Source organism: Rhinolophus sinicus, chromosome 2 (genome assembly GCF_057876585.1).
Source record: "Rhinolophus sinicus isolate RSI-liver-muscle chromosome 2, RSI-T2T, whole genome shotgun sequence".
NCBI lineage: Eukaryota > Metazoa > Chordata > Mammalia > Chiroptera > Rhinolophidae > Rhinolophus > Rhinolophus sinicus.
In genome coordinates, this window is record NC_142502.1 from 46,848,505 (window position 1) to 46,873,513 (window position 25,009).

At 38.1% G+C, this 25,009-nt stretch overlaps 1 protein-coding gene across 4 annotated transcripts in view; it reads right to left on the reverse strand.

Moving 5' to 3' along the window:
• The window catches only part of AFG1L (AFG1 like ATPase), a 198,507-nt gene that overhangs the window by 146,246 nt on the left and 27,252 nt on the right, over window positions 1-25,009 (reverse strand). For all 4 annotated transcript variants that reach the window (XR_016020209.1, XM_074333372.2, XM_019735074.3 and 1 more), the window contains exons 2-3: window positions 23,391-23,614; window positions 4,642-4,693 (exon numbers count right to left, since the gene is read on the reverse strand). Coding sequence is in view for 3 of the 4 variants with exons in the window: in XM_074333372.2 (XP_074189473.2) it covers window positions 4,642-4,693; window positions 23,391-23,614 (276 nt within the window). In the remaining variant the exon portion in view is untranslated. The remainder of the gene's footprint in view (window positions 1-4,641; window positions 4,694-23,390; window positions 23,615-25,009) is intronic.

Genomic DNA, 25,009 nt, shown 5'->3' on the forward strand with positions numbered 1-25,009 from the left:
AAAAACATATTACAAAATTAGAGATATTGTATATGAATGGTACCAGATTTTTAAAAAACTCAACTAAACCAATTAAGTAGACCTAAGTACATATATAATTGTATATGAAAAAAATTAATAATTGCAAAAGACAAGTACAGCCACTTGCAAAAACTAAAACTAGATCCCTACCTCACATTTCACATCAAAATTAATTCCAGATGAATCCAAGGTGCTGAAAAATATGAAAGACCCAGAAGATAACATGTGTGAACATTTGCATAATCTTGGAGTAAGAAAGGCTTAGCAGTGTGTATCAGGACAAAGAAAACTTTTGACAGACCATGTGAAAATAACGGGTCCTAGACTTGCTATCCCAATATAAACAATCAGAAAAGGGGATGAAATATATGAAACTAATGTTTTCAGACATTGGACAAGAAGCAAGACAAGGCTCTGATCCCTGAGAGAAGGGAAAAATAAGATGAGCTCTAAATCACTCCAGGTGTTGGCATGAAGACATCTTCCAGATTCATGCACAGAAAGTGGGAATCCAAGTAAAACACCCAGGTCTGGCTGAGCTGGGCTAAGAAAAATCCGAATTATAGGAGTCCAACACAGGGGCAATTTGCAACGCAAAGTTCTAAAGAGGAGGAAGCTATGTAATGAAAGAGCCCCCAAAACCAACATGTGGGTACTCTGGAGTCCTTGGCTGAATACTAGCTGCCCGAGTGTAGGGTGATAGTCCATGATATGAGGCAAAGAATGGCCACCAGGAAGCTGTAAGGCGAACAATTTCCAGAAATAATTATACATACAATTCGAGTGAATCTCCAAGGAATTATGAGGGGACAAAAGCCAATCTCAAAAGATTACATATCTTTCCATTTATATAACAATTTTGAAATGACAGAATTTTAGAAATGAAGAACAGATTACTGGTTGCCAGGACGTAGAAATGGATGGTGAGTAGGCATGGTTATAAAACTATGGACAACGCAAGGGATTCTTGTGGTAATAGAATTGTTCAGTATCTTGACTATGGTGATGGATACAGGAACCTATACAGGTGATAAACTGTATAGAACTAAACACACACACATAAATGAGTGCAGGTAAAACTGGAGAGATTTCAAACAGATCTGTGAATTGTAACAATATCAATATCCTGGTTCTGATATTTATACTACAATTTTGCAAAATGTTACCTAGACTAAATGCAATAAAATATAAAATATCAAAATGCATCACATATAAGGGTAAGTTTTCTTTCAGTGAAACTATTTTTCAGGTGTGTGTGTGTACACTCATACACTGGGTCAGGATGTAAAAGATATTTCTTACTGTGAGTGACATTCATAAGTGTTTCAAAGCCATTGTAGCAGGGTGAGCAAAGGCTGCATCTGTTTTATTCATCATTACATGCCCAGAAATAACACACTGCCTGCGCAAGGCAGATGCTCAATAAACATTTGTTAAGTGAATGGAAGAATGAGGACAAGAAATATTGAAAAAAGGGAAGAAAACAACACTAAATTTTACCTGTGGTACCATTTTGCTTTAGTCTCTACAGAATCCTAAGTAAAACCTTGTATTTTTCTCAAGACGATTCTTGCTGAGAGTAATTTGTAAAACCTAACATGCTTTATGCTCTAACTTTCAAGTCTATAGTTAGGGAGTCAAAAATGACTACATGAGGGTCCCCTGTAGTGGTGCCCTTTGCACCGCTGACCACGGTGTCCTCCATCATGGTCTCCAAGCCCAGCCAACTTTTGCTTCCCAATTCCTAATCTTAAAACCAGTTTACCTTTTGGGGCGGCCGATGGCTCAATTGGTTAGAACGTGAGCGCTAACGTTGCCAGTTCAATTCCCACGTGGGATGGTGGGCTGCGCCCCCTACAACTAAGACTGAAAACGGTGACTGGACTTGGAGCTGAGCTGCACCCTCCACAATCCGATTGAAGGACAACGACTTGGAGCTGATGGGCCCTGGAAAAACACACTGTTCCCCAATATTCCCCAATTAAAAAACAAACAAAAAAAAAAACCAGTTTACCTTAATTGGTAGAATTATCCATGTGAAATGGGTGAGGTTATACCAGGAGACAGCAGAAAAGGGACCGATAAACAAAAAAGTACTTTTATTCTCTTCTAATGTACTTGAGAAATAATTAACCCTGTCATCACCATTGCAGTCGGCTAGAGCCAGGGGTAGGTTAGAAATGAAGCCACGAAACACTACTACTGCAGCTTTTGGCTTCTGCATGAGATGTGCTAAGCATTTATTGATGAAAACACGGTTTTCATTAAGACACTATGATAATTCTCCAGTTTATATATCAACTCTACTGGGTTCTCTGGATTGAGGGTCCACCTGAGTTAGTCATTTCAACATGTCTAGTCAAAAGGGAATAAAGTGGGCATGACAGATCCCAAGCCACGTGCAGGAATAAGGAGTGGGAAAGGGGCCCGCTAGGAAACAGACATCCTCTTTCCCATCAAATCTCCTTAAAATTGAATAAGGAGTTTTTTAGACCTGTTTCCCAAGTCTAAAAAAAGGAAAATAGTAAAGAATAAGGGCTTGTGAAGCACTTGGAGGCTATTCTCCAAGCCAGAGAGCATACCAAAATGAGAATTTCACCTATTTTTTATTACCTATTTTGTAAGCATTCTAAACTAAACTGAGTATAGCCACCAAAATGTTCACCTCACTTCCTATTTCAGAATTCCCTTTCTTCCCCCTCTACATTATAAAGATGTTTCTAACCAAAGGTTGGTATACACCCAGCCTTGGTGACTATCCCATGTAATCACATCTTTTCTTTTCTTTTTTAATTGGGGAACAGTGTGTACTTCCAGGACTTTTCCAAGTCAAGTTGTTGTCCTTTCAGTCTTAGTTGTGGAGGGCACAGCTCAGCTCCAGGTCCAGTTGCCGTTGTTAGTTGCAGGGGGCACAGCCCACCATCCCTCACCGGAGTCGATGAGTCGAACTGGCAACCTTGTGGTTGAGAGCCCGCGCTCCAACCAACTGAGCCATCTGGCACTGGCGCATGTGGGAATCGAACTGGCAGCCTTCGGCATTAGGAGCACGGAGCTCCAACTGCCTGCACCACCGGGCTGGCCCCATATCTAATTCTTTCAAGTATTCAGATGAATTGTGCTTATTGTACTTCTCTTCAATTACTTAGAATATGGTTGAATTTTTCAAACTAAAATCCAACAACTTTTGTAGGGTTTTTTTTTAATAAGTCATTTTGCAGAAGTAGAAGTTGTGCTTAACTAACCATCTCCATTTATGGAGGTAACGGAGAAACAAAGATGCTAGTTTTAGCAATGACTAAACATGAAAGTGAAGGCACAGGAAGTGCAAGTTTCCAAAGATGCAAAGAAAGACACCTGACAACAGGATGGGATCTGCTGGCAGTGCCCAAAGGTACAGACATGTAAAACTGATCAAGCACCTGGTATAAAATGCTTTCTGAATAAGAACTAAGCATACACTGGTCTAAATAATACCAATTAGCCAATGAACTAAAAAACAGAATAGTCTGAGCTTCTTTCACATTTTTTAAACCTGTAAGTTTCAAGAACTTGAAGAATTCCAGGGGCAATCTCTATCATTCACCTTTGTGAACTACACAATTCTCTTTTTAGTAGGTTCACCAAACCTGTAAATGCAAAACAGGAATTTAGTGGCATCGGTGAACAAATCAGAAAACGAGGGAGGACCTTCTTCTTAAAGATGAGAAGTTTTATCTGTAAGGCACTATAACTATTTCTTCAACTCCTGTTTTATTTTTTGTCCTACAAATATTACTAAGGTAATAACTTCGGCCACCACTCCCTCATAATGTAGCTTTGATATGGCTGTAGATGAGACTGGAACTTGTTTCTTAGTCTGGGACAAAACTGGTCTCATTCCATGTAAGTGTGAGTTTTGAGTATGCCAATATAAGAAATAATTGGCAAGTCATAAGGCCAGGTGAAGTATAAGCCACATTAATGACATCAGTGAATGTGGATAACCAGGGAGAGGTTTAAAGATTTGTTTAAAGAAAATGGAAAGCAAAAAAAACAGATGATTTCAGCAAGAAGGACGTCAGGGAAGAAGCAGACATCAACTGATTAGGAAAATCTAGAAATTAAGCAACAGCTCATGAAGTTTCCAAGAAAATGTGAATCTTTGTGCCCAGTGTATAGAAATGGGAGACCAAGGCAATGTTATCACTCATGCATTGAGAGTGTCCACTAATAACTAAATTGAGGATAAGGGCTTAGATTATGAGTAAAAATATTAGTGGAAAGTAAAAGTGAGAAAGAACAGCTTTTAAAAAAAAAAAAAAGTAGTAAGCTGAGTCAAACAGCACTGGGCAACGAGATTCTGAATTATCTAATAACCTATCTATAGGTGATTTCCTTCCCCAGGATCAACTCACTTTATACCTTAAATAACATTTGCACCCTGACATGCTCACTAATCCTGCCTTAAACGAGGCACACCCTCTGAGACATAAAAGTGCAAACTAAGATAACCGCCCTCCCCCGCCCAGTACTTTATCTCACCTCATCCTATTCCCTTGTTGGTAGTGGATTGAAGGATGGAAATGGAAGTTATCCCTGAGCAAAAGCTGTACTACCCAGGACTTGTTTTAACACACTTACCAACATCTCCATAAACATACAGGCCTCTTGGAGGTTTTCTCCTTGAAAAAAGCTGTAAATTAAGAACAAATTATAAATCTCTAACATGGAAATAATTAAATATCCCCATATACACAGTGTTCCTAACTGTGCCATATACAGGACTAAAATGGGGTGTTGTACACAATAAATATGAAAAACTTGATGTAAAAAGGCTGGGAAGCCCAACTGAAGTTTCAATAGAGGAAGCGAGAGCTCTGAAATCACACAACGTAAGTTTACATACCCTACACCACCACTTACTAACCATGTATTCTTTCCTCTCTTTCCCAAACGGGCTCCCCAAACAATGGCAGCCTAGCTCATTCCCATTAAGCAATAGATTGGAAGAATGTTTCTGAAGAAACTGAACAGTCTCCAGAAAAAAAGGCCCAAAGGCACTTACATGTGGGTTTCTCCCACAGATAGAGCTGGTTCCTACCAAATGACCTTACAGAAAAGCACACCAGTCAACAAACCTAAGATGGACCTTTCAATCAGCTTGTTAGTATCTGAAAAGACACTAAAATGAATTGACAGCCAATAATCAACAGATCTGAAAAAAAAAAAAAAATCTTCTAAGATGAAAGCTGGAGACCAGAGCAAATATACAGGGGGAAATACTCACAGGAAACAGACTACACTGACAGCAAAGGTAATCTTCAAAAATAAAACTGTAATCAATATAATTAATATGCTGGGGAAAATAAGAGAAGCTATTTAAACTATAAAGCAAGAACAAAATGCAATTTTTTAAAAAAGGGAACATTAGTAACAAAAGAGAACACTTTGAAATTTAAAATATGGTAGCAGAAATAAAATTTCAGAAAAAGGATTAGAAGATAAGCTTGAGGAGATGTTCCAGAAAATACAACAAATATAAACAGCAATAATAAAAGATGAAAAAATATAAGAAAATTATAGGATTAATTCAGGAGGTCCAACACCTGATACAAAGGGATTCCAGAAAGAGAAAATAGAGGAAAAAGGAATAATACAAAGATTTTTCTCAGAATTGAAGGACTTGCTTTCTAGATTGGAAGAACAGACTAAGTGTTCAAAACAATGAGGAAAATAAGACCCACACCAAGTCACAAACTTGAAATTTCAGATACTAGGGACAGAAAGAACTTGCAGTGGGGGTGCCACAACAGGTCACAAACAACAAAGAGTTGAATATTTGAGAGAAAATGATTTTCAATCTATCTGCTCTATCCATCAAGTGTGAAAATGGAAAATTGACATTTCATACATACAGGGTCTGAAAAAAACCCTCCCCAACAGAAAGAACCTCCAGGAACCACAAAGGATCCTGGGAAGGAAGCCCTGGTGACCTGGAGGGCTGCTCCAGGACCACAGCAGCGTAGCCAGTCAAGAAAACAAGGAAAGCATCTATTCTTATATGCTGGTTACTCTGTTTTCAACTTGCCAGAAAAAGTGTTATGCTCTTAATTTTAGAACAGCTTCAAGTTGGAAAACTGACACAGAACCTCATAATCTCTAAGTATGTCCGATGTATTAGAAATCTTTTGAAAGCAATATTCTGTGTTAGGTAACTGGGAGTGTCATAGTAATTCATAATTCATAATTCATAATTCTTCACACATTTTACAGGAATAGTCTGGGGCCTACTCTAGTACTGTTCACGTGATACAATCAATATATGTTGAATAAATGAAGTTCAAGGCAAAAAAAAATGAACAAAGATGGGGGAAAGGATGATACAGAAAACGCAATACTGCTAAAAAAAAAGAGCACTCAGGGTCCTATCTTCTGTTTACTCACGCAAACTCAATATATTTTTGAAAGAGGACTTTGGCAAATATTGTACTACATTACATATATAACGTATGTTATATTGTATTATATTCTATAGTAATATTTAGAAGATAACGCGATACTGTTATAGAGTTCCACAGGAGAAGATCCTCCAACAACTAAGCTCACTGACACCTGGTATGGCATAAACACTGTTTGAGGTGCCAATTTTACTTTAAATACATTGATAAACAAAATGAACATTCCTCTAATGATGTTAGATATCGTCTATCTAGACATTATATACGCCCAAATATTTTCACTTGGAGAGGCAACTCAGTTTTCTCCTAATAAAATGTCAGTCTTCTAAGAATTGTTGAAATTGTTGCACAGGATTTAAAAATCCATATTTTAAAGGGATAACCAGAAGACTGAATGAAGAAAGTAAGACTATTTAGAAGGCTATACAATGGGTGCTACAGAAAATTTTAAATTCTTTATTCATAGGGAATTCAGGGAGGGTTAGGTTCATGTAGTTTTCTTCAAGATGACCCACTTACACAGGAACCCACATCATTTACATGCCCCTAACTTATATTTTCTCACAATTTACCCTATTTTTCAGTTCCATGAAATTTCCTTTCTTAATGTTTGAATTTCCTGTAATTCTTTTCTTCTGTCTCAGAGAACTCCACCTGGGCACAGCTCCTCAGTGTGGGTATTCTTCTCGGGCTCCCCTCGCCAGATGCTTCCTCCATCTTGCTCTGGACCCCAGAGCTGGCTGGCTGGCTGGCAGCTGGCTGAGCTCAGCCCTGAGGAGGCACCTATTCCAGCAGGAGACAGGAGGGAGGGGTAGGGAGCAGCCAGGTCATTCTCTCCAGTTCCCTCCAGCTCGTCGCTCTGTCTCCAGTGCAGCTGCATCCCTCCAGGACCAGCGGGTCCCCATGCCCTCGCTCCAGCTCTTTTCCGGCTCCTCCTTACCCCTCCAAGCCTTGTTTGCTGCCCTAGGCCTGCCCTGTCCATGACTCCCTAAGTGATCTCTTGATTCAGTCTTCATTTGAAACGTCTGCTGTGAACTGTTTCCTGCCAGGACTCTGACACGTGCCTGACCCCTAAACTGCACAGTCTTAACATCACACAAAGACTGGAAACTGTGGATGTGAATAAGTTTCTCTAGTGACCCAAGTAAGATCTGTCATGTTACTTGTACCTTAGGAAATGTATAAAGTAGAATGATGCCTTCTGTAAGGGGTTTTTGATGAGTCCAATGGCAGTGCACTATATAGATTGTGCAGATGGGAAACGTAAGGAGGACGCTGGCAGATAGTGGTCACGTGTCACCCACCTCTGCTGAGCATAAAAGATACAGTAGCAGAGTGTTGGAGTTGAATCCAAAAGCTCTGGTATAAATTCTAGTTCTGCTGCTTATGAGCCACGTGACGCTGGGCAGCCACTGCACGTCTACAACGCTTTGCTTATCTGCTGGGTGCAGGGCAGAGCGCCAGAAGTTCCTGCTCCCTGCCCGCTCTGCAAACCTAATCACAAGACCCACTGGCTCACAACGAAGACTGCAGACTTCGTGTGCTTACTGATACCTGCTTCCATCCAAACTGGGGCGCCATGAATAAAGGAACTGCGCACCTTTTAACACACGCCCCTCAAAGGTCTGAACAGAATTCATGTACACTCAAGACAGTTTGGATCTAAAACTCTATACCAAACAAATCAAGAATGTATTCAGAAACATGTAGCACAATTTCAAATATAGTCCATATCTAAGCCCTAAAAGAAACCTCAATAAATTCCAAACAATCAATGTACTCCAACCCTAATGTAATAAAATTAGAAATAAATGATGGAAGGATACCTAAAAATAGAAACATCTCACACAAAGGTATTGACCTTCCCATCATGTTCACCCAGACTTCTGAAGATTGCTGAAAAAAGTCTGAAAGCCCTGCAGAGTGTACCCTCTCACCAGTTCCTCCAGATTGTCAGCAATTCTGCTGCCTTGGTTAGTTTACTCTCTGTCTCTGCAGTGATGCTCTAGAAAGTTCTCGGCTCCCTTCAAGCTAAACTACACTTCCCCCATCACTTTCAGCAGATGTCTCCTACTGCCTCGTAAAGATGAAGCAGAAGGCAATGGGTTGGAACAGCTTCACCTTCCTACATGGAATCACAGTCGCCCTCTCTCTGCACCCATCCTGTCCTCTCTCCCTCCTGTGACAAAGGAAGATGAGCCCTCTTCCCATGCAACCTTTTAGCAATTTCTGGATCTCAGTCCCCCCTGCCACCTTCTCAGGAACCATGGCCCATCAAGTGATTCACTTCTCTTATAAGCCTTCTCATCAGCATCTTTATAAATGTCTTTCTGTGAATTATTTTTACACTCTTGAAGTGTAATGTCCTACAAGCAAGACATAAACCCAAAAGCCATAAGGGAAAAGATAGACACATTAAAAGCAGTGGAGTTAGACATTTCTGTTTGGGGGGAGGGGGAATGCTAAGAAAGGTAAAAAGACACATAAACTGCAAAAAAAAAAAAAAAAATTGCATCATTTTCAAACAGCCATTAATTCTAAAACACATCAGCCTTACTTATGTTTATTACTTTCGCCATTGCCACGCATAAACAGGGGCTTGATAAGCACTTTAATGGTGGCCATAATAATGGTGACCTAGTCTGAGGCCCACAGGATTCTTAGTGCCTTAGAACAGGAGATCTTTCTTAATGAAATATGGGGCGGGGGTTGGGGGTTCAGTGCAAACACCATATTGCTAGAAAACAATACCTCAAATTCCTTTCTTCTTTTGGGAAGTTGCCTTTAAATACAACCATCATTTCTCTCCCTAGTATCCATTCCATTTCACTTTTCCACAACTGAGCAGCAGAATGCTCTTCAGGTGACAATGACCCCACTCCCAGCTCCATCCTCCATAGCAGTGTGACGGGTTCGGGGAGAACTTAGGGCCCAATTTGGATCAAGCCAAGTTCTGTTGTTCACGGCTTGGAGAAAGAGAAGCTCTTATATTCCGGGCCGTATGGCACATAGATGTGACACTAGTTTGCTACTTTGAGAGAGGCCACACTGAACACAAAGCCAAGATTTGCAGGAGGGCAGAATCAAGACGATCTCAAAGAAACAGAGCCATGGCCCTCACACACTGCCCCTGAAGCACATAGAAGCCCGACTTCTACGTGAGCCCGTGGATGACTTGTATTGTTTGACCCAGCTTCAGTTAGGCTTTCTATTATTTGCAACTGAAAGCATCCTAACTGATGCCATAATATATTTCACTTAGCCATGTTCGTGGTCTAATATGTGTTTCCCCGAAACTAAGACCCAGCCGGATCATCAGCCCTAATGCATCTTTTGGAGCAAAAATTAATATGAGACCCGGTCTTATATATTGTTATATTATATAAGACCTAGCCTTATATTATAGTAAAATAAGACCGGGTCTCATATTAATTTTTGCTCCAAAAGACACATTAGAGCTGATGGTCCGGCTAGGTCTTATTTTCGGGGAAACACGATATAAGCAAAGTATTTATGAAAGTATCTATTCTTAAGAGAGAAAAGATCTTTGAATATAAAAAGGATTAAAGAATAAATCTACCTTTTCCCTGTTTCCACCTCCAGATTAGTATGGGTTGGCCGTCTCTTGGGGAAATATCAAGATTATTCTTTATTTTTCCGACACCAAAGTCTACACTCCTAACCATTGCACCTCCTAAAACTTCCCTTTCAGAAAGGGCGAGAGAAAAGACATATTCTTAATATATTAGAACTAACAGAAAGTAGCCAAGGCCAAGGAAATTCTAAAATAATATAAGATTCCTAAGACATTTACATACTGGAAACTTTATAGCACAAGATTTAGAGGAGCGCAAACTCTCTTACAAGCCGGAATCCAGGAGGTGTGACTGAACTGGGGGTAGAGCCTAACTTCTTTGGTGGAACATTTAGTACATTCCCATCAAACCATTTCTGTGAAGCAAGTAGTTTCCCAAAGTATGCTGCATAAAACATTCCTTCAATACTATATTTCTGAGTGTTCATATAAACAGAGGCGTGTGTGTTCAAGATGGAGAAACAATGACTCACAGGATTAAAGTCTAAAAGTTTCTTTATTGCAGGATTTCTCAGTGCCTTTACTATACTAACAACATTATGATTCTCCAAGGAAGAGCTATGTAGATAGCATTTCCCAAACGTATTTGACCACAAAACCTTCTTTTCAAAAAAAAAATACCTCATGGACTAATATTCCCACTCAAGAAATAATGCCATGCCCATTTATTAGATGACAAAATTAAGACTCAGAATAGATGATTTCAAAACCAAAATGGAAATGCATTTCAAAATCTGACTCCAAAGTCTAAAATGTTTTCATTACACCATCTTTCTGAGGATTTATTACTGGAACTATCAGAAAACCTTTAGTGAAAGCCCTTTCAGGTAACACACCCCAAGAAGCACATCATAATATTTAGCTTTGCAACTTTTCTCTAATTCATTTCAAAATACACTCATTGTTACTACCCAAAATATAGGATACATATCCAATTTAGGTTTCTATTTAAATGAAAAGCAGAGGTTCATTTCAAAATTGTATTTTGGGAACTAAGATTTCTTACCACTAACAAATATTTTAGAACATGAGATTTTGCTACAACCTTGAACAATCCCCTTAACCTAAGTCTCTGTTTCTCATTAATAAATTTACCAGATTAACCTATGTTTCATTTCTGTACAATTCAACAGACATTTCTCGAGCATGTACTCTGTACTATATATGCTCTGTGCTATGTGCTGAGGATACAATGATGAATAGAAAAGAGTTCCTGCTCTCAAGGAACTCAGAACAGAAGGGGGAATAAAACATAAATAATATAATATACATCATAGAATATAATGTATACTGTGTGTCTAGTGCAATACACAATGCCTGACAGACACTAAATGTTCAATACAACATAATGCAAAGAAACAAAGTTCTCCAAATCACTGGTAAAAAGAGAAAAGAAGGTGGGGCCCAACCATAGATTAAAAGAGACTATGAGACACTTCAATCACAGGCAATGTGTAGACCTTGTGTAAATTCAGATTTAAACAAGCGTTACTAAAATGACATTTTTAAACTACAGTATTAGATAATAGGAAAGAACACTGTTAATTTAGTTAGATAATGAGACTGTGGCTAAAAAAAAGTTCCCAGATCAGTCTATTAGCAATACACATTCAACCATGTATGAATTAAATGATTTTAAAGAACCAGGAAAACTACTAGCTCCAGGTAGTTCACATTTTCAATGTTAGATGACGCCGTCTATATTCCTTTCAAAAATGTCATTTCTTTTCAAAGCTAGGTTTTCAACGGTTGGTATGTTTTTAAAAAATGCAAGTGCTGTGCAAGAATCAGTGTGAAACAGGAGACTAAAACTGGCGTATCCAATCTGACTATAAGATTTAAGAAATTGTGTACTGCCCCCCAGGCAAACACAGCCCATTAGTAAAGTAACTGTGGTTACTTAAGAATGAAACAAATATTTTCTTTCACTGTATGTGGATTAATTTTACAGTTATTAGGTTATTAGGATTTACACGTGCAATAATTATTTAATACCTATTCACACTTAGTAAGTTAGGTGTGTATCTAGTTAGTTAATAAATGAAACTGTTAGGTCTTTCTTTTGGCCTAGGAGCACTGTGAAAAAGACGTTAGGATGCAAGGAGCCAAGAAATTGGAAACCTCTGCTAGAGAAGCATGAATAAGGTACTTAAAGAAACCAAAAGGGAAGCAATTAACTAAGCATGAGGTAATTAAGGAAAAATTATAGACAGGAGATAGTCTGTGAGCTTGCAGGTTGAGTAGACATTTGCCAGATATGTAATAGAAAAAGTCATTCCAGTCTGGAGGAAAAGAAAAGACGCTCTAATCAGGAGAATAAGCTGAAATGGTGACCCTAGTATAGCAGAAATGGCTAGAGAGGGCTCAGAGGATAGACTGAGACCACATACGCAAAGTCACTTCTGCCTGGCATGAATGAACAAACAAATGAATTTTATGTCAAGCTAAAGAATATTGACTTTTATCCCTAATATAATAAGTATGTATATGTGTGTGTGTATGTATGTATGTATATATACAGGGGGTGCCAAAAAAATGTATACAAGTGGACACTGGTCAATGTTGCTCATGCAGTAGTTCATCATAATCAGAAGTGTCTGGACGCTGATGGTAACCACTTTGAGCACCTCTTGTAATTGCAGAAGTCAAATGTGACTTGTATTTATCTTTTGTTACCAGTATATATTATTACAATTTTAATTTTATATATTATTACATATTTATATATTATTACATATTTATATATTATTACATATTTATATATATTACATTTTATATATTATTACATATTTATATATTATTACAATTTTAATTTTAACAGTTTTCCTTTCTTAAAATGTGTATACATTTTTTTCGCACCCTCTATATGTGTAGATAGACAAATAGGTATGACATAATATACAGTGATGGGTATATATTGGTGAACAAGTAGTTCCTGCTTTCATGGAGTTTACAAAAGGCTAATGATGGGAGACAGAGGATAAAAAGAAAAAATAGAGAATTATACGTAGTGATATATATAGCTACATATGTAAATTAAAGTTATAAATTAGAGTACATTATGAGAATAGTCCATGAAAGTTAAAGGCTGAAAATGGTGTGGATAATATCCGGATATAGTTTAGCATTGATTTAACAAGGATGCTAAAGTCTTCGACTGGTCTTGAAATTCCCATCTCATTATCATCAAAAGACAATATCTAGTGAGAGAGCAGCTCAAGTGTAGCAAATATACTATAATAATCTAACTCAAAAGGGAAGCTGATAAGAACAGCAGGTGTCAAAAGAATGTCATTTTAAAAATTTTAAACAGTACTCATAGTTATGCAGGAAAATATCTTTGTTAGGAGATACTAACGATGTTTTTAAGGGTCAAGTATTATGATGTTGTAACTTACCTTCAGATGATTAAAGAAAAAATATATTTAGAAAGAGAAAACCAATGTGACAAAATGTTAACCCTTAGTGGATTTAAGTGTATTGTTGAAATTTTTCAAAATAAAAAGCTGAGGGAAAACCAAACCAAATTTGACAAGGTAACTAATTACTGTATTACTCTTACTTTTGAAATGAATCTAAAATTATTCCAAAAGGATCTGCATATCTGCATTTTAGACAACTGCTTTCAAAACTGTTACCAAAACTATTTCTTTAACTACTGCAGAGTAAACATTTGCCATCCATCATTCCAAATATTTTGATTGAATCATTGTAATTTTATCCTTTGTTCCTTATGATATTAAAATTTTAGTGTTGAAAAATAATCCAAGACCGATTCTCATCAAAGTTATAAATTAAATAGCATGTTCTCCACCTTTCTGAGTTACTATGTACCTGCTACTCTGGCAGAATTTCCATTAGGACAAATAGATAGTAAGGGTGGTCCTGTTAAAAGAAAGTTATTTTCAAATTGTTTCAAGGGTAGGAATACTACTTTTCCTGTTTCTCCCCACTCTCTCCACCATTCCATTATTATCTCCCAAAATGACAGAATCAGAAACAATGATTCCAGTTGAAATGCTGAGCATAATCACATCTTTTAAAAACTAGCATTATATCATTCTTCACATAGACCACTTTTTGATAAAAGTATATCACTCAGGTTTCTAAGATCTTTAAAAACTAAAAACTGAACTATATGTTAGCACCCATAAATGAAAATCTTTTCTAAATGCCTTCAGCAGATGAAAAGAACCCTCTTAACCTAAAATGCAACAATTTGTTCAGTTTTCTAGTATAATTAAGCCTATTTAAGTCTCTAAATAACTAGCAAGTGTGTGTGGGGGGGGGGTTGAGCTCAAACTTCTAAAATAACTAGCATTAAGAAATGGCTTGACTTCTGATTATAACCGAATTTGGAGATGCAAATTACTTTTTAATATCTCATGCATTCAAGCAACAAGCTTGCATAAGTGCCTATAGGTGCCACTGGGAGACAAACAACAGGAGGCAATGTCTTCAGCATATCACTCCTTCCAAGTTCAGCCCCTCCTAATCTGATTCTGTACTAGTTAGGATGAAGCTACCCTGGGTATGATCTACTCCAGTTCACCACTAGACGTCCAGGACTTACACCTAATTCCCAAACTGATGTGGACTTCCTCAAAAGAAAGATGAGGAAAATATCCTTCCATCTGAACCTGGCTGAGGTTCTGAATTTGAAGAACTCAAGTAGCCTTCCAGGTTTCTTTTAGGTTAGCAAAGAAATGACCCCAAAGAGGGAATGAGACCACCAACACAGCCACAGAGAGGCAAATGGATGTAGGAACCTACACTCCCACTCAGACACGTGGGGAGGCTGACAGCCACCAGGGCACAACTCTGAGAGTCCGCTGAGATGTATTTTGTGATGCTTCAGTGATGAAGAGGAACTCAAAAAATGCCACCCTCATAGAGAATCTTCAGGAAAGCAACTGTGAAGGCATCTGGTGAAGAGCTCACAATGTACATCGCTGAACCTCAGACTAACCTAGATTTTATGGAAAAATAACTGGAAAAAAAGGGAAAATCTAAGCAATTCAGAATTAGATTAATTGATTGGTGACTTCACGGAAAGAATGAAGGCATAGAATATAAACCACAATCTATGACATTCCACAGCTTTTTCAAATACAACACATATTGTCCTTCGTGCACGGGTCAGCCTCCTGAGATCTGCTCACTCCCCTCTGCTCAGATTCTCACGCCGACTACCATGCCTGCCTCCCCACTTCTTCCTCCAAATCAAAGTCCTTGTTGCCAGTGGATCCACGTGGACAATTCTTAAAATGAAGACCTGTTTTCCTATTTCATAAATACTTTCTGCCAAGGGACTTTTCTAGCCACCAAGAGGTTTTCCTGATTTTCTTTCCTATGAGCTGGATTTTCCACTACCATCCCTACATCCTGAAAATAGTAAGAGAATTACTTGAATTACTAGAGTTGATTCACTCTTCACACAAACCTACTACTGAACAGCCTGAACCTGAGCAGAAACTTGAGACTTTTTTGTCTCTCTTCCATAGCAATTTTTAGTTCTCAATATTACTTTCAAAAATTGCTATTATTTAAGTAGTACACTTTACACAAATGGAACTTTTGTACAATAATAATTCTAAGAGGTGTTGTATAAAGTTTATTTAAATTTTAATCTTATTAAGTGCACAATTTACATTTTATTATTCTCTCTAGATAGTAAATATTGCATTTAATATGATTAACAGTCCATTATTGCAGGTATAATACTAAATTTATGTAATACTGAAATTGTTACATGACAAATCAGAAATCGGAAAACATTTTAAATGGCAAAGCCATTCTATATGCCTGGAGCAGTATCTTATCTTAATTTAACTATAAGAAAAATCTGAAAATAACTTGAAAATTTTTAATTGGCTTCTTTTTAAAACAAATCTTCAAAAACTATTTTAAATATAGTGAGTAATATTGATCCTTTTCAGGAGCAAATAATTAATATATACAAACTTAAATAAATATATAAATTTATACCATATGCATTTTGTGTGTTTTATGTTGTTAAGTTTAACATATATATCCGCATTTTGAATCTGGTTCTTCAAGAAGAAATCAATAGTAATTTGATTCATAAAATTTCTTTATGAGAATTATAAGAAGTGAAACAACAGTATAGAATACAATCAACTTAAATCCTTTTAAGAGTGGGTTTTAAAGACTGTTCTCATATGCATTTTATACCCACATGAATTTTCCTACTTAATTCACTGAGTTATAAATAACTGCTCATGACTGTTCTCTCCACTGGATAAGGTATCACTGAAATCAGAAACCATTAATCTTACTCACATCTGTATCCTTGGCTCCCAGCATGGAGCCTAGCACTTGGTGAGGACCAACTCTCTTTTGGTTGAAATGAATTTATGTATAATAACTTAGGGTCCTTGATAAAGAAGTCCATTTTCTAGCTAAGCATGAGAGACGTTTCTGGAAAACTGAAAATCATTTATTTTCCCCAGCTACACAATGGAACCACTTTCCCCAGTGCCCACTCTGGGGATATCAGTTCTCCCTGAGATGACAAGAAGACACTGGCTAATTATTTCCCCAGTACATGAAATGGGCACGTTACCTAGAAAAGACAAGACATTGCCGTACATGCGGTTTATTAAATCCAGTATTAAATGGAGACATGCCTACATATTGTGTGTATATATATATATATATATATATATATATATATATATATATAACTCAGAAACATCTAGCATTTATGAAAAAGACTTAAGACCAAGAAAACTCAACTTACAAAACTTCAGAAAGAGGAAAGAACTTCCATTGCTGAAAACCTGACTAAGATATTTCCCATGCCTGTCTTTCTGAGCACTGTGTTAATAACCTCCTCAGTCTATTTGTAAGAAGGAAATGCTGAATAGTAGAGTCTAGAATTATATTATCAAGAAAAGTTGATAATTTCCTCAAAATGATTTTTTTTAAAAAAAACCTAACCTATTGAAATATCTCAGAATAACACTGAAAAATATGTTTACTATGGAATATTATAAACAAGCTAACTTGAAGAAAACAATGAACACCTACTAGCACCCAGCTTTATCAAATCTTCGTATTTTGACATATTTATTCCAACATTTAAGTAATAAAACATTAGGTACAGTTGAAGCCCCCTTTTGTGCCCCTCCTCCTCAGAGTTAATCCTGATTTTGAAGTTTATCATCCCTATGCTATGCAACACTCCATTTTAGAAATACATTCTGATTTGTTTTTCCATTTTTGTGGTATCCACTAGTTATCCCCCCAAAACAGACCCTTCTTTGTCCATTTTTCTACTGGGTTAATTTTTTTCTATTATTTGGTAGAAGTTCTTTATATATTCCAGATAGTAATCTATAGTCAATTATTTTTGATGCAAATATTTTCTACCAGTCTGTGGTCTGCCTTTTCACTTTTTCTGTGGTGCTTTTTGCTGATTAGAAGTTTTAAATTTTAGTATAGTCAAATGTAGTCATCTTTACCTTTATTATTCAGGCTTTCGTATCTTGTATATGAAAATGCTTTCTTTTCCCAAGTACTTACAGGTATTCCTCTGTATTTTCTTCAAGAAATTTTAAAGTTTTACTGTAAATTTAGAGCATTAATTCTATCGAATTTATTTTTTGCTTATTTTATTGTACTTTCAATGTAGATAATCAATTGTCTCATCTCTACTTCTTGAATAGTGGATCTTTTTTCCCACTAATTCCCAGTGCCAACTCAATCATATATCAAGTCTCCATGTATGGGACTTTCTATTTCGTTCCATTTGCCTGTTTGCCTATATAATGGAATAGTGAATAAAATAGTACCACTGACTACAGGCAGGCATATATAAAGGGAAGTAATGGGAGATTAGCTAGGAAAGCTAGACTAAGTACAGTTCCAGCAGAAGCTTGAATACAAATAATGGCCTCACACCAGCCCTCAAGTCTTGTCAAGTAGTGGTCATGTAGAGTAGGGGTCAGATTACGGTCTGTGGGCCAAATCCAGCTTCACTCCTGTGTTTGTAAATGAATATTTACTGGAATACATTTGTTTATGTATTGTCTGTGGCTGCTTTGACTACAATGGCAACTGAGTCGCTGTGACAGAGATCATATGGCTCCCAAAGCCTAAAACGATCCTATGTGATCCTTTACAGAAAATATCTGCCGACCCCTGATCCAGAGACCTCACTATAATTTCATCAAAGATTCCAAGCTACTGATGCCTCTTTATGGCCTACATAATTCTGCTGCCATAAACAAGGTAGTCAGCTTTGGTTGATAATCACAGATAAAATTCTAATTCTGAATATCACAAAATGGGGCCATAGCCCCTTTCTTTAAATTTAGTTTTTAAGGGATTTATTAAAAACATCCTCCATCTAGGTTGACAGCATAATTTCACCTGCTGGAACCATGACAAAACTTAAGATATAATTGAATACATTGGCTAATTATTTTGGAGTCTGAAGCAGGCCCTCTACACTCTGTTTCTCAAATTTCAGATTTTAAGTAAGTCTCTGGCATGTGTTAGTTCTCAAAAAACAATGTAGTTGGACATCCAATCTCAATTCCTTGCAGATGCTTTCACTGGGTTAGGACATAATGCTTTTGCTTTGATTTTCATAAAACTTTGATACAAAAAAATACATTAATTTAGAAATATTTCTGGTCTTTAATGAAATTATAGCTATAGATATTGTCCACTCTGTTCTCAACATTGCTTACAATTTTCCAAAGGAAAAAGTTCCAGGAATCAGAGTTTTACCTAATGCACACTGCTCATTCTACTTTACCTATAGGCAACCCCTGTTCTAAGAAGAGGAATGGAGGGAGAGAGCATGCTCATTCCCTTAGCTGGAAGGGAGAAGGAAGGAACTGAGGAAAAAACAGCAAACTGCCGAGGGGCCACTCTGAAGAACCTTGGATAAATAACTGAAGGGATCCAGACCTCAAGCATCTCCCGAGAGAAAGGTCCATAGAGTCCACATTTCAGGTTTCGTACTCACAGCCTCCAGCCACTAGAAGCCAGAACAAGGAAAGCACGAAGGCTTTGAATTAGCTGGATTGAAGGCAGGGCACTTCTTTTCTACCTGTTGTATGCATGGTTCTTGGGAGGGTGAGGAAAGGTATCCAAATACAAGATGGTGGGATGTATAAGAAGTTGGAAATAATAATTTCTCATAGGGAAAAACTGAAAATTATTTTGTGGCGAGCAGGATGAAAAGGAAGTAATTTTATGCCCCCCCACCCCCGCGTCTGCCCACCCCACACAATTCCCAGGTCTCGGGCTATGCTGTCTCCTCCCAAAAGATGAAAAAACCTGGCAGCCATGTACCCCCGATTAAGGGAGACAGATTTTTCAGAGTAGCTCTACACTCTTTTTTAATTCTCTCCCTCCCTGACTTCAGAAATGCTTGATTTGGCTGTGTAAAAGTAATTCTAATTATAGTGATTTACATAAACTACTTACCATTTATGCCTAATTACCTCACAGCACAATAACAATTATGCATACATTAAATGTGTCAGATTAACCTGGTTGTCTTACTTGATAACAAAAGTAAAGCGTCATACATGCTCATTCTTCATAGTTTGTTCCTCATATAAGCATGTTCATCTGCTTGTAACTTTTCCAAATTTTTATTAGAGAAAACCTTGTTATGTAGATAGGTAAAAGCAGCCAAATAATCTGCCACCAATTTTACCTTATTAATTAACAATTCTAGTATCTTGTGAAGAAGGTGACTTTTATTTTAATATCATAGCTTTATTACAGACATTTCTTAGGAATAAACCGAGAAAAAATAAAAGTCTACTGTAATAAATGCTTACACGTCTGCATTAAAAACAAAAATCAGTGGCAGCCGGATGGCTCAGTTGGTTAGAGCGCGAACTCTGAACAACAGGGTTGCCAGTTTGATTCCCAAATGGGCCAGTGAGCTGCACCCTCTGCAACTAGATTGAAGACAATGAGCTGCCGCTGAGCTTCCGGAGGGGTGGCCGGATGCCTCAGTTGGTTAGAGCTTGAGCTCTCAACAACAAGGTTGCTGGTTCAATTCCCGCATGGGATAACGATTGAAAAAAACATCAACTGGACTTGGAGCTGAGCTGCGCCCTCCACAACTAGATTGAAGGACAACGACTTGGAGCTGATGGGCCCTGAGAAACACACTGTTCCCCAATATTGCCCAATAAAAACTTTTGAAAAAATCAAATGTTCATAAAATCAAAATTAAGAATTCTATAAATAAAGTCCTTCTATCACTGGATAACCTAATAGCCCAATTTTTCTTCTCTGATAATCAGCATATCAGTGTTTATTTTTTAGAAGAAATAGGTCTGTGGCATCTTCACAATCTTAAAAAACTAAAGCTTTTATAGATGTTTTACTCAAATTACGTTAGATGATTGGGTCTTTTTCAATGTTGAAGATTTAGCAGGCTTAATAAACTACAGGACAAATACTACCACAAAGAAATGTTGATCTATCAACTAAATATTTATTCACATATGCATTAGGATTTAACAAATACAAGCTTTCATGAGACACATTTGAAACTACCTGACATGTCAAATCTCCTACTTACAACTACACAATAAAGATTACACCTACACAATAAAACCAGGGTTATTTAGTAGGCAGACCCATCATAGCCAATTTAGAAATCAAAGGTGGAAGTGTGGGAGAATACTCCTAAGAAAGCCAAACAATAATACTTTTTTCGGATGCATTGGTTTTATTTTGCCAAACAATAATTTTAAAGAAAAAAAAAAAAAACACTGTTGAATTGACAACCAGACAAATTAATGATTAAAGGATACTTTTGATTAGATGGAAGTTCACCGATCATAGTGAGATAAACCCCGGAAATGATATAGAGTGGGGAAGAGGAAAAAAAAAGACTAGATTTCCAAAAGGGAGGACTATAAAGGGAACAAAATACAAAATTCATGTGAGTCACTTAACTCTCAGGTAACAAAAAAATCCAGTTAAGTAAAACATCTTGTTTCCTGGCTATGACACATAAATAACCAAGTTGTTATTTTATTTGGAAGACCACCTGTATTGCAAACTATAATTAGATATGCAGTACACGAGCAATCTATATTTTCTAAACTTTTTAGCTCTTCACTCACCTAAAACTTTTGGAAATATGTGGAAAAGATGAAAGGTTGGCCATCAAAAGGGATAATTCATCCTTTCCTATAAACATTGCGCTGGACTGGCCAATCACAGTGGCTACTACACTCACAGGCCACTTCTGAAGGAAACTGCCATGCTCACAGGAGCCCTGGATGGTCCCCTAAGCAGAGACCCAATCTGTACACTGGCGAGCTGCATCTGAAAAAGCTGGTGTGAAAGCTCTGCCCAAACAGTGATGAAGTGATTGGTTGGCCTATCAGATTCTTACTCAGGAATTTATGCCACAGACACAGGGAGAGAATTTAGAAGTTGGCAGAATGAACAGAAGTGAAAATAGGCACAGGAGATAAGGAACAAAAGAGGAGGTAATGACTGGAAGAGCACTGGAGTAAGAATCAGCTGGCACCTGCCACCAGCACCTGTCAAGTCGTCAGAGCTTTCAGAGCCACTGATGCTGCCGGCTCAATTCCATGAGATCTGCCGATGTCATGGAGATGCCCTTCACTGTTATGTGCCGATGTAGTCTTAGTCTAAATCTCCATTCCTTTCTGTAACCTGAGTGAATCTCTATAATCCTTTAACCAAAAGATGTTAACACAATGCTTTTTTCTTTATATAAAAATAAAACTACTTAATTATATTTTCAGTGCTTTCTAAAAAGTAAAATTACTTTTGGTAGGCTTTTAAAATAAAGTACTACTAACACATGTTATACAGTACCTTTCTTCTAAAGACCTTCTAGTAAACAAATATTTGTGTGTGGGAGTAGAGGCGGGGGAGGTGATTTGGCCAGTTAGGGAAAACTAGTTTCTTAGATTAAATCCATAATCTAATAAACTATGAATTAATACACTATGAATTAATAAACTATGAATTAATAAATTAATCTAATCTAATAAATTACAATATGAATAAATCCATATCCTAATCCTTATCACTATCAATATCCCTCACAATTTGAAGATGCCACCACTGATGACATTGACTTATAAAACGGGACAAGGAATGGGAGCTTTTCCTGTCGTCTCAAAATTGCAGCAAAAGCTCAAAGTTAAGGACAAGGGGAGACAAGTTGTCCTACACTCTGAAGGCACGCACTAGTCAGATCCACGCAGGAATTACTTTAAAAAAAAAAAAAAAAAGGCAAAAACAGTCCTAAAACCAAAGTGATCAAGGTAGAAAGTTGTTAGCTGAGTAAGAAATGCTGTGGCATTTCCCCCAGATAAACTCATGGCAAGCTCAGGGACACCCCAAGAGAAGTATCCAAGAGATGAGGATTGAGTATAGGATGGGATGGCATCCCCCTCCCCAGCTGGATGCTGGCTGAGGTGAGGACATCCACAGGCAGCTAGCAAAGCAGGGTACGGAAGAGTTCATGGAAAAACTTGAAGTGTGACCTCAGGATCAAGGGAGCATACAAGACGAAGACAGACTGGTGCCTGCTTCTTATCTGCAGAAGTCCAAGGGCAGGAGGCTACCGTGCAGTAGGGGATGGAGAAAGGAGATGTGATGCTTCTTGTGGCCTAAGTGGACACCATAAAAGGTGACCTGGCTAAAGCTGTCCTGAAAATACCCTGCCCAAGAAGGCCAAGTGCAAAGGCCACGGGTCGCAGCAGAATACAGTGATATGAGGTGTTCCCTAGAGTCATATGAGGTCAAAGAATGGAGCAGCGGGGAGGACATCGGGAGAGTCCTGAAGAATCCACCAATGTGCCTCTCAACAAAGAGCTGGCATGTCAGCATCTACGACACCGAAAGAAAGCCCTGACCCGCTCACTTGAGACTGCTGTTTCACTCCAATCTTCCATCCCTCTCATTCCGGCCCTGGAAAAGCCAGGCAAACAGAGAAAGGAGAAGGAGGGAAAGGAGAACAAACTACCCTGCCTTGTCTACTGCTGATCCTGGGCCATGCCTGAGCGAGAGAAAGGGGAAAGCTCTGAATTGCACAGAAGCTTTTGTTTTGACTGGACGGCACCAATTATTACCTAAACATGAAGCAATGTGAATCCCCCCACCCCAGGTGAAAGAAAGCTGTGGGACATCAAGAGGTCAGATATGGGGATCCAACAGAGCTTGTGTAAAGGAACTGGTGAGAAATGTTCAAACTGTTTTATGATTGTACTCAGCTGCATTTAATCCATTTTATAAAATGCTTACACTTTTAACTGGTTCAATCTTTAGCATCACACAAATCTCACCTTTGAAAAAAGGCCTTCTGCCTCTATACTGTATCCTTTAAGGTCCTCGTGTAATTTCTGCAAACATTGTATGACTCTTCTCTGATGTTTATCGTCCTTTAGCTCATGAGACTTGATCAGAAAGTCATAGTGGTCCAGCGGTCCGTGGCAAACAGCCAAAGCTTTCGTATAAGCCTCTGACGCTGCAGCTGAACGCACACTCTCCGATGTCTGAACTGCATAGGCTATAAACAAAAATACATGCAAAATTTTAGACTTTCTTAAATAAAGATATTTCATAGTGCTCTACATATATGTTTCTTAATGGTCACATTGAAACCTTTAATCAATTACTAGTTTATATATTTGAGCAGTTGTAAATATCATTTTTAATAAAATAATAATATAAAACTATTTTATACAATAAATATATTTATAGTTGTCTCATTTTAATAAAAGGGAATAAACCCCAGACCCATAGCTATAATTGTAACACCTCTTCTAGAAAGCCTAACCTGCTATCATCTCTGCTTTGCCTTCACAGAATCAAAGGAGCCATCTGGGTTCATCAGCTCTTGCCCACAGCAGGTGCCTTTTTGTGCTAATTCTGCTTCTTAAGTACCAAGGCAGAGACGTAGAGACTAGTCACGAGGGTTTTCTACTGCGCCTTTACTTTCTAGCCAAAGCCACACAGCATTCAGACATTACCTCATGATTCTAGCCCTCTGCTTATGAGATTCCTTCCCTTTTCTATAACCTTTAGGTTGAACAAAAAGAGTTGGGACACAACAATGTCCATTTCTAAGCAGGGTGGTGTTCTGATCCATTTTTCAGTCTCCCTAGGAGAGAAATGATTGGCCGTGGTGAGGTCCAGTCATAACTCCATGCCTTATCTGGGGCAGTTTCAATGAGCGGATAACTCCCTATTTTTTAGAAGCAATAATAAACAACAGCAAACTGACATATTTAAAAAAAGTAATAATTTGCGAAGGCACATTTCCGGTGTTTCTCTTGTTTCATTGAATCCCATGTTTCCTTTGTTTCAATAATATGAAAATTACTTACGTTAGAAAAATATCAAGTCATAATGTTATTTCCATCTTTTTCCCAAGAGAGGGGAAAAACTTCTAAATAAGCCATGAAAGGTGGGGATAGGGCAGGGCTGTCTTCTAACAGCTGTTCTCCCTTTCTGAATAGCAGTTTTAGTTGAGCACAAGGCTACCCATTTAAACATTCCATTTCCTGGCCTTCTTGCAGCCAGGATAGCCATGAGACCAGTTCTGACCAATGAGGGGAGGGGAGATAAAATGTGTGCCTTTCTATGCCCTAAAGGCCGAGGGCAACCCCCCTTCCCTTTCCCTCCCTTCCCTCTGACTGGAATGAAAGTGCAGTGACTGTAGCTAGATGTGGGGACAGAGTCCCAGAGGGCAGTTTCCAGGCTCTCCGCCTCACGTTGGGGGGTGTTGGCTCGGGTGGTGGGTGGCCGTCAGCTGTGGCTGGTTGACCGTCAGCTGTGGCCAGTTAGCCAATTGGCCACTAATATAGCTGCTGCGGCTGCACTGGTTGGTCGAGTTGGTTGGGTGGCAAGCAGAGAAGCAGAAAGCAGCTTGCAGGTCGTGCGGATCCTGCCTCCAGTGAGA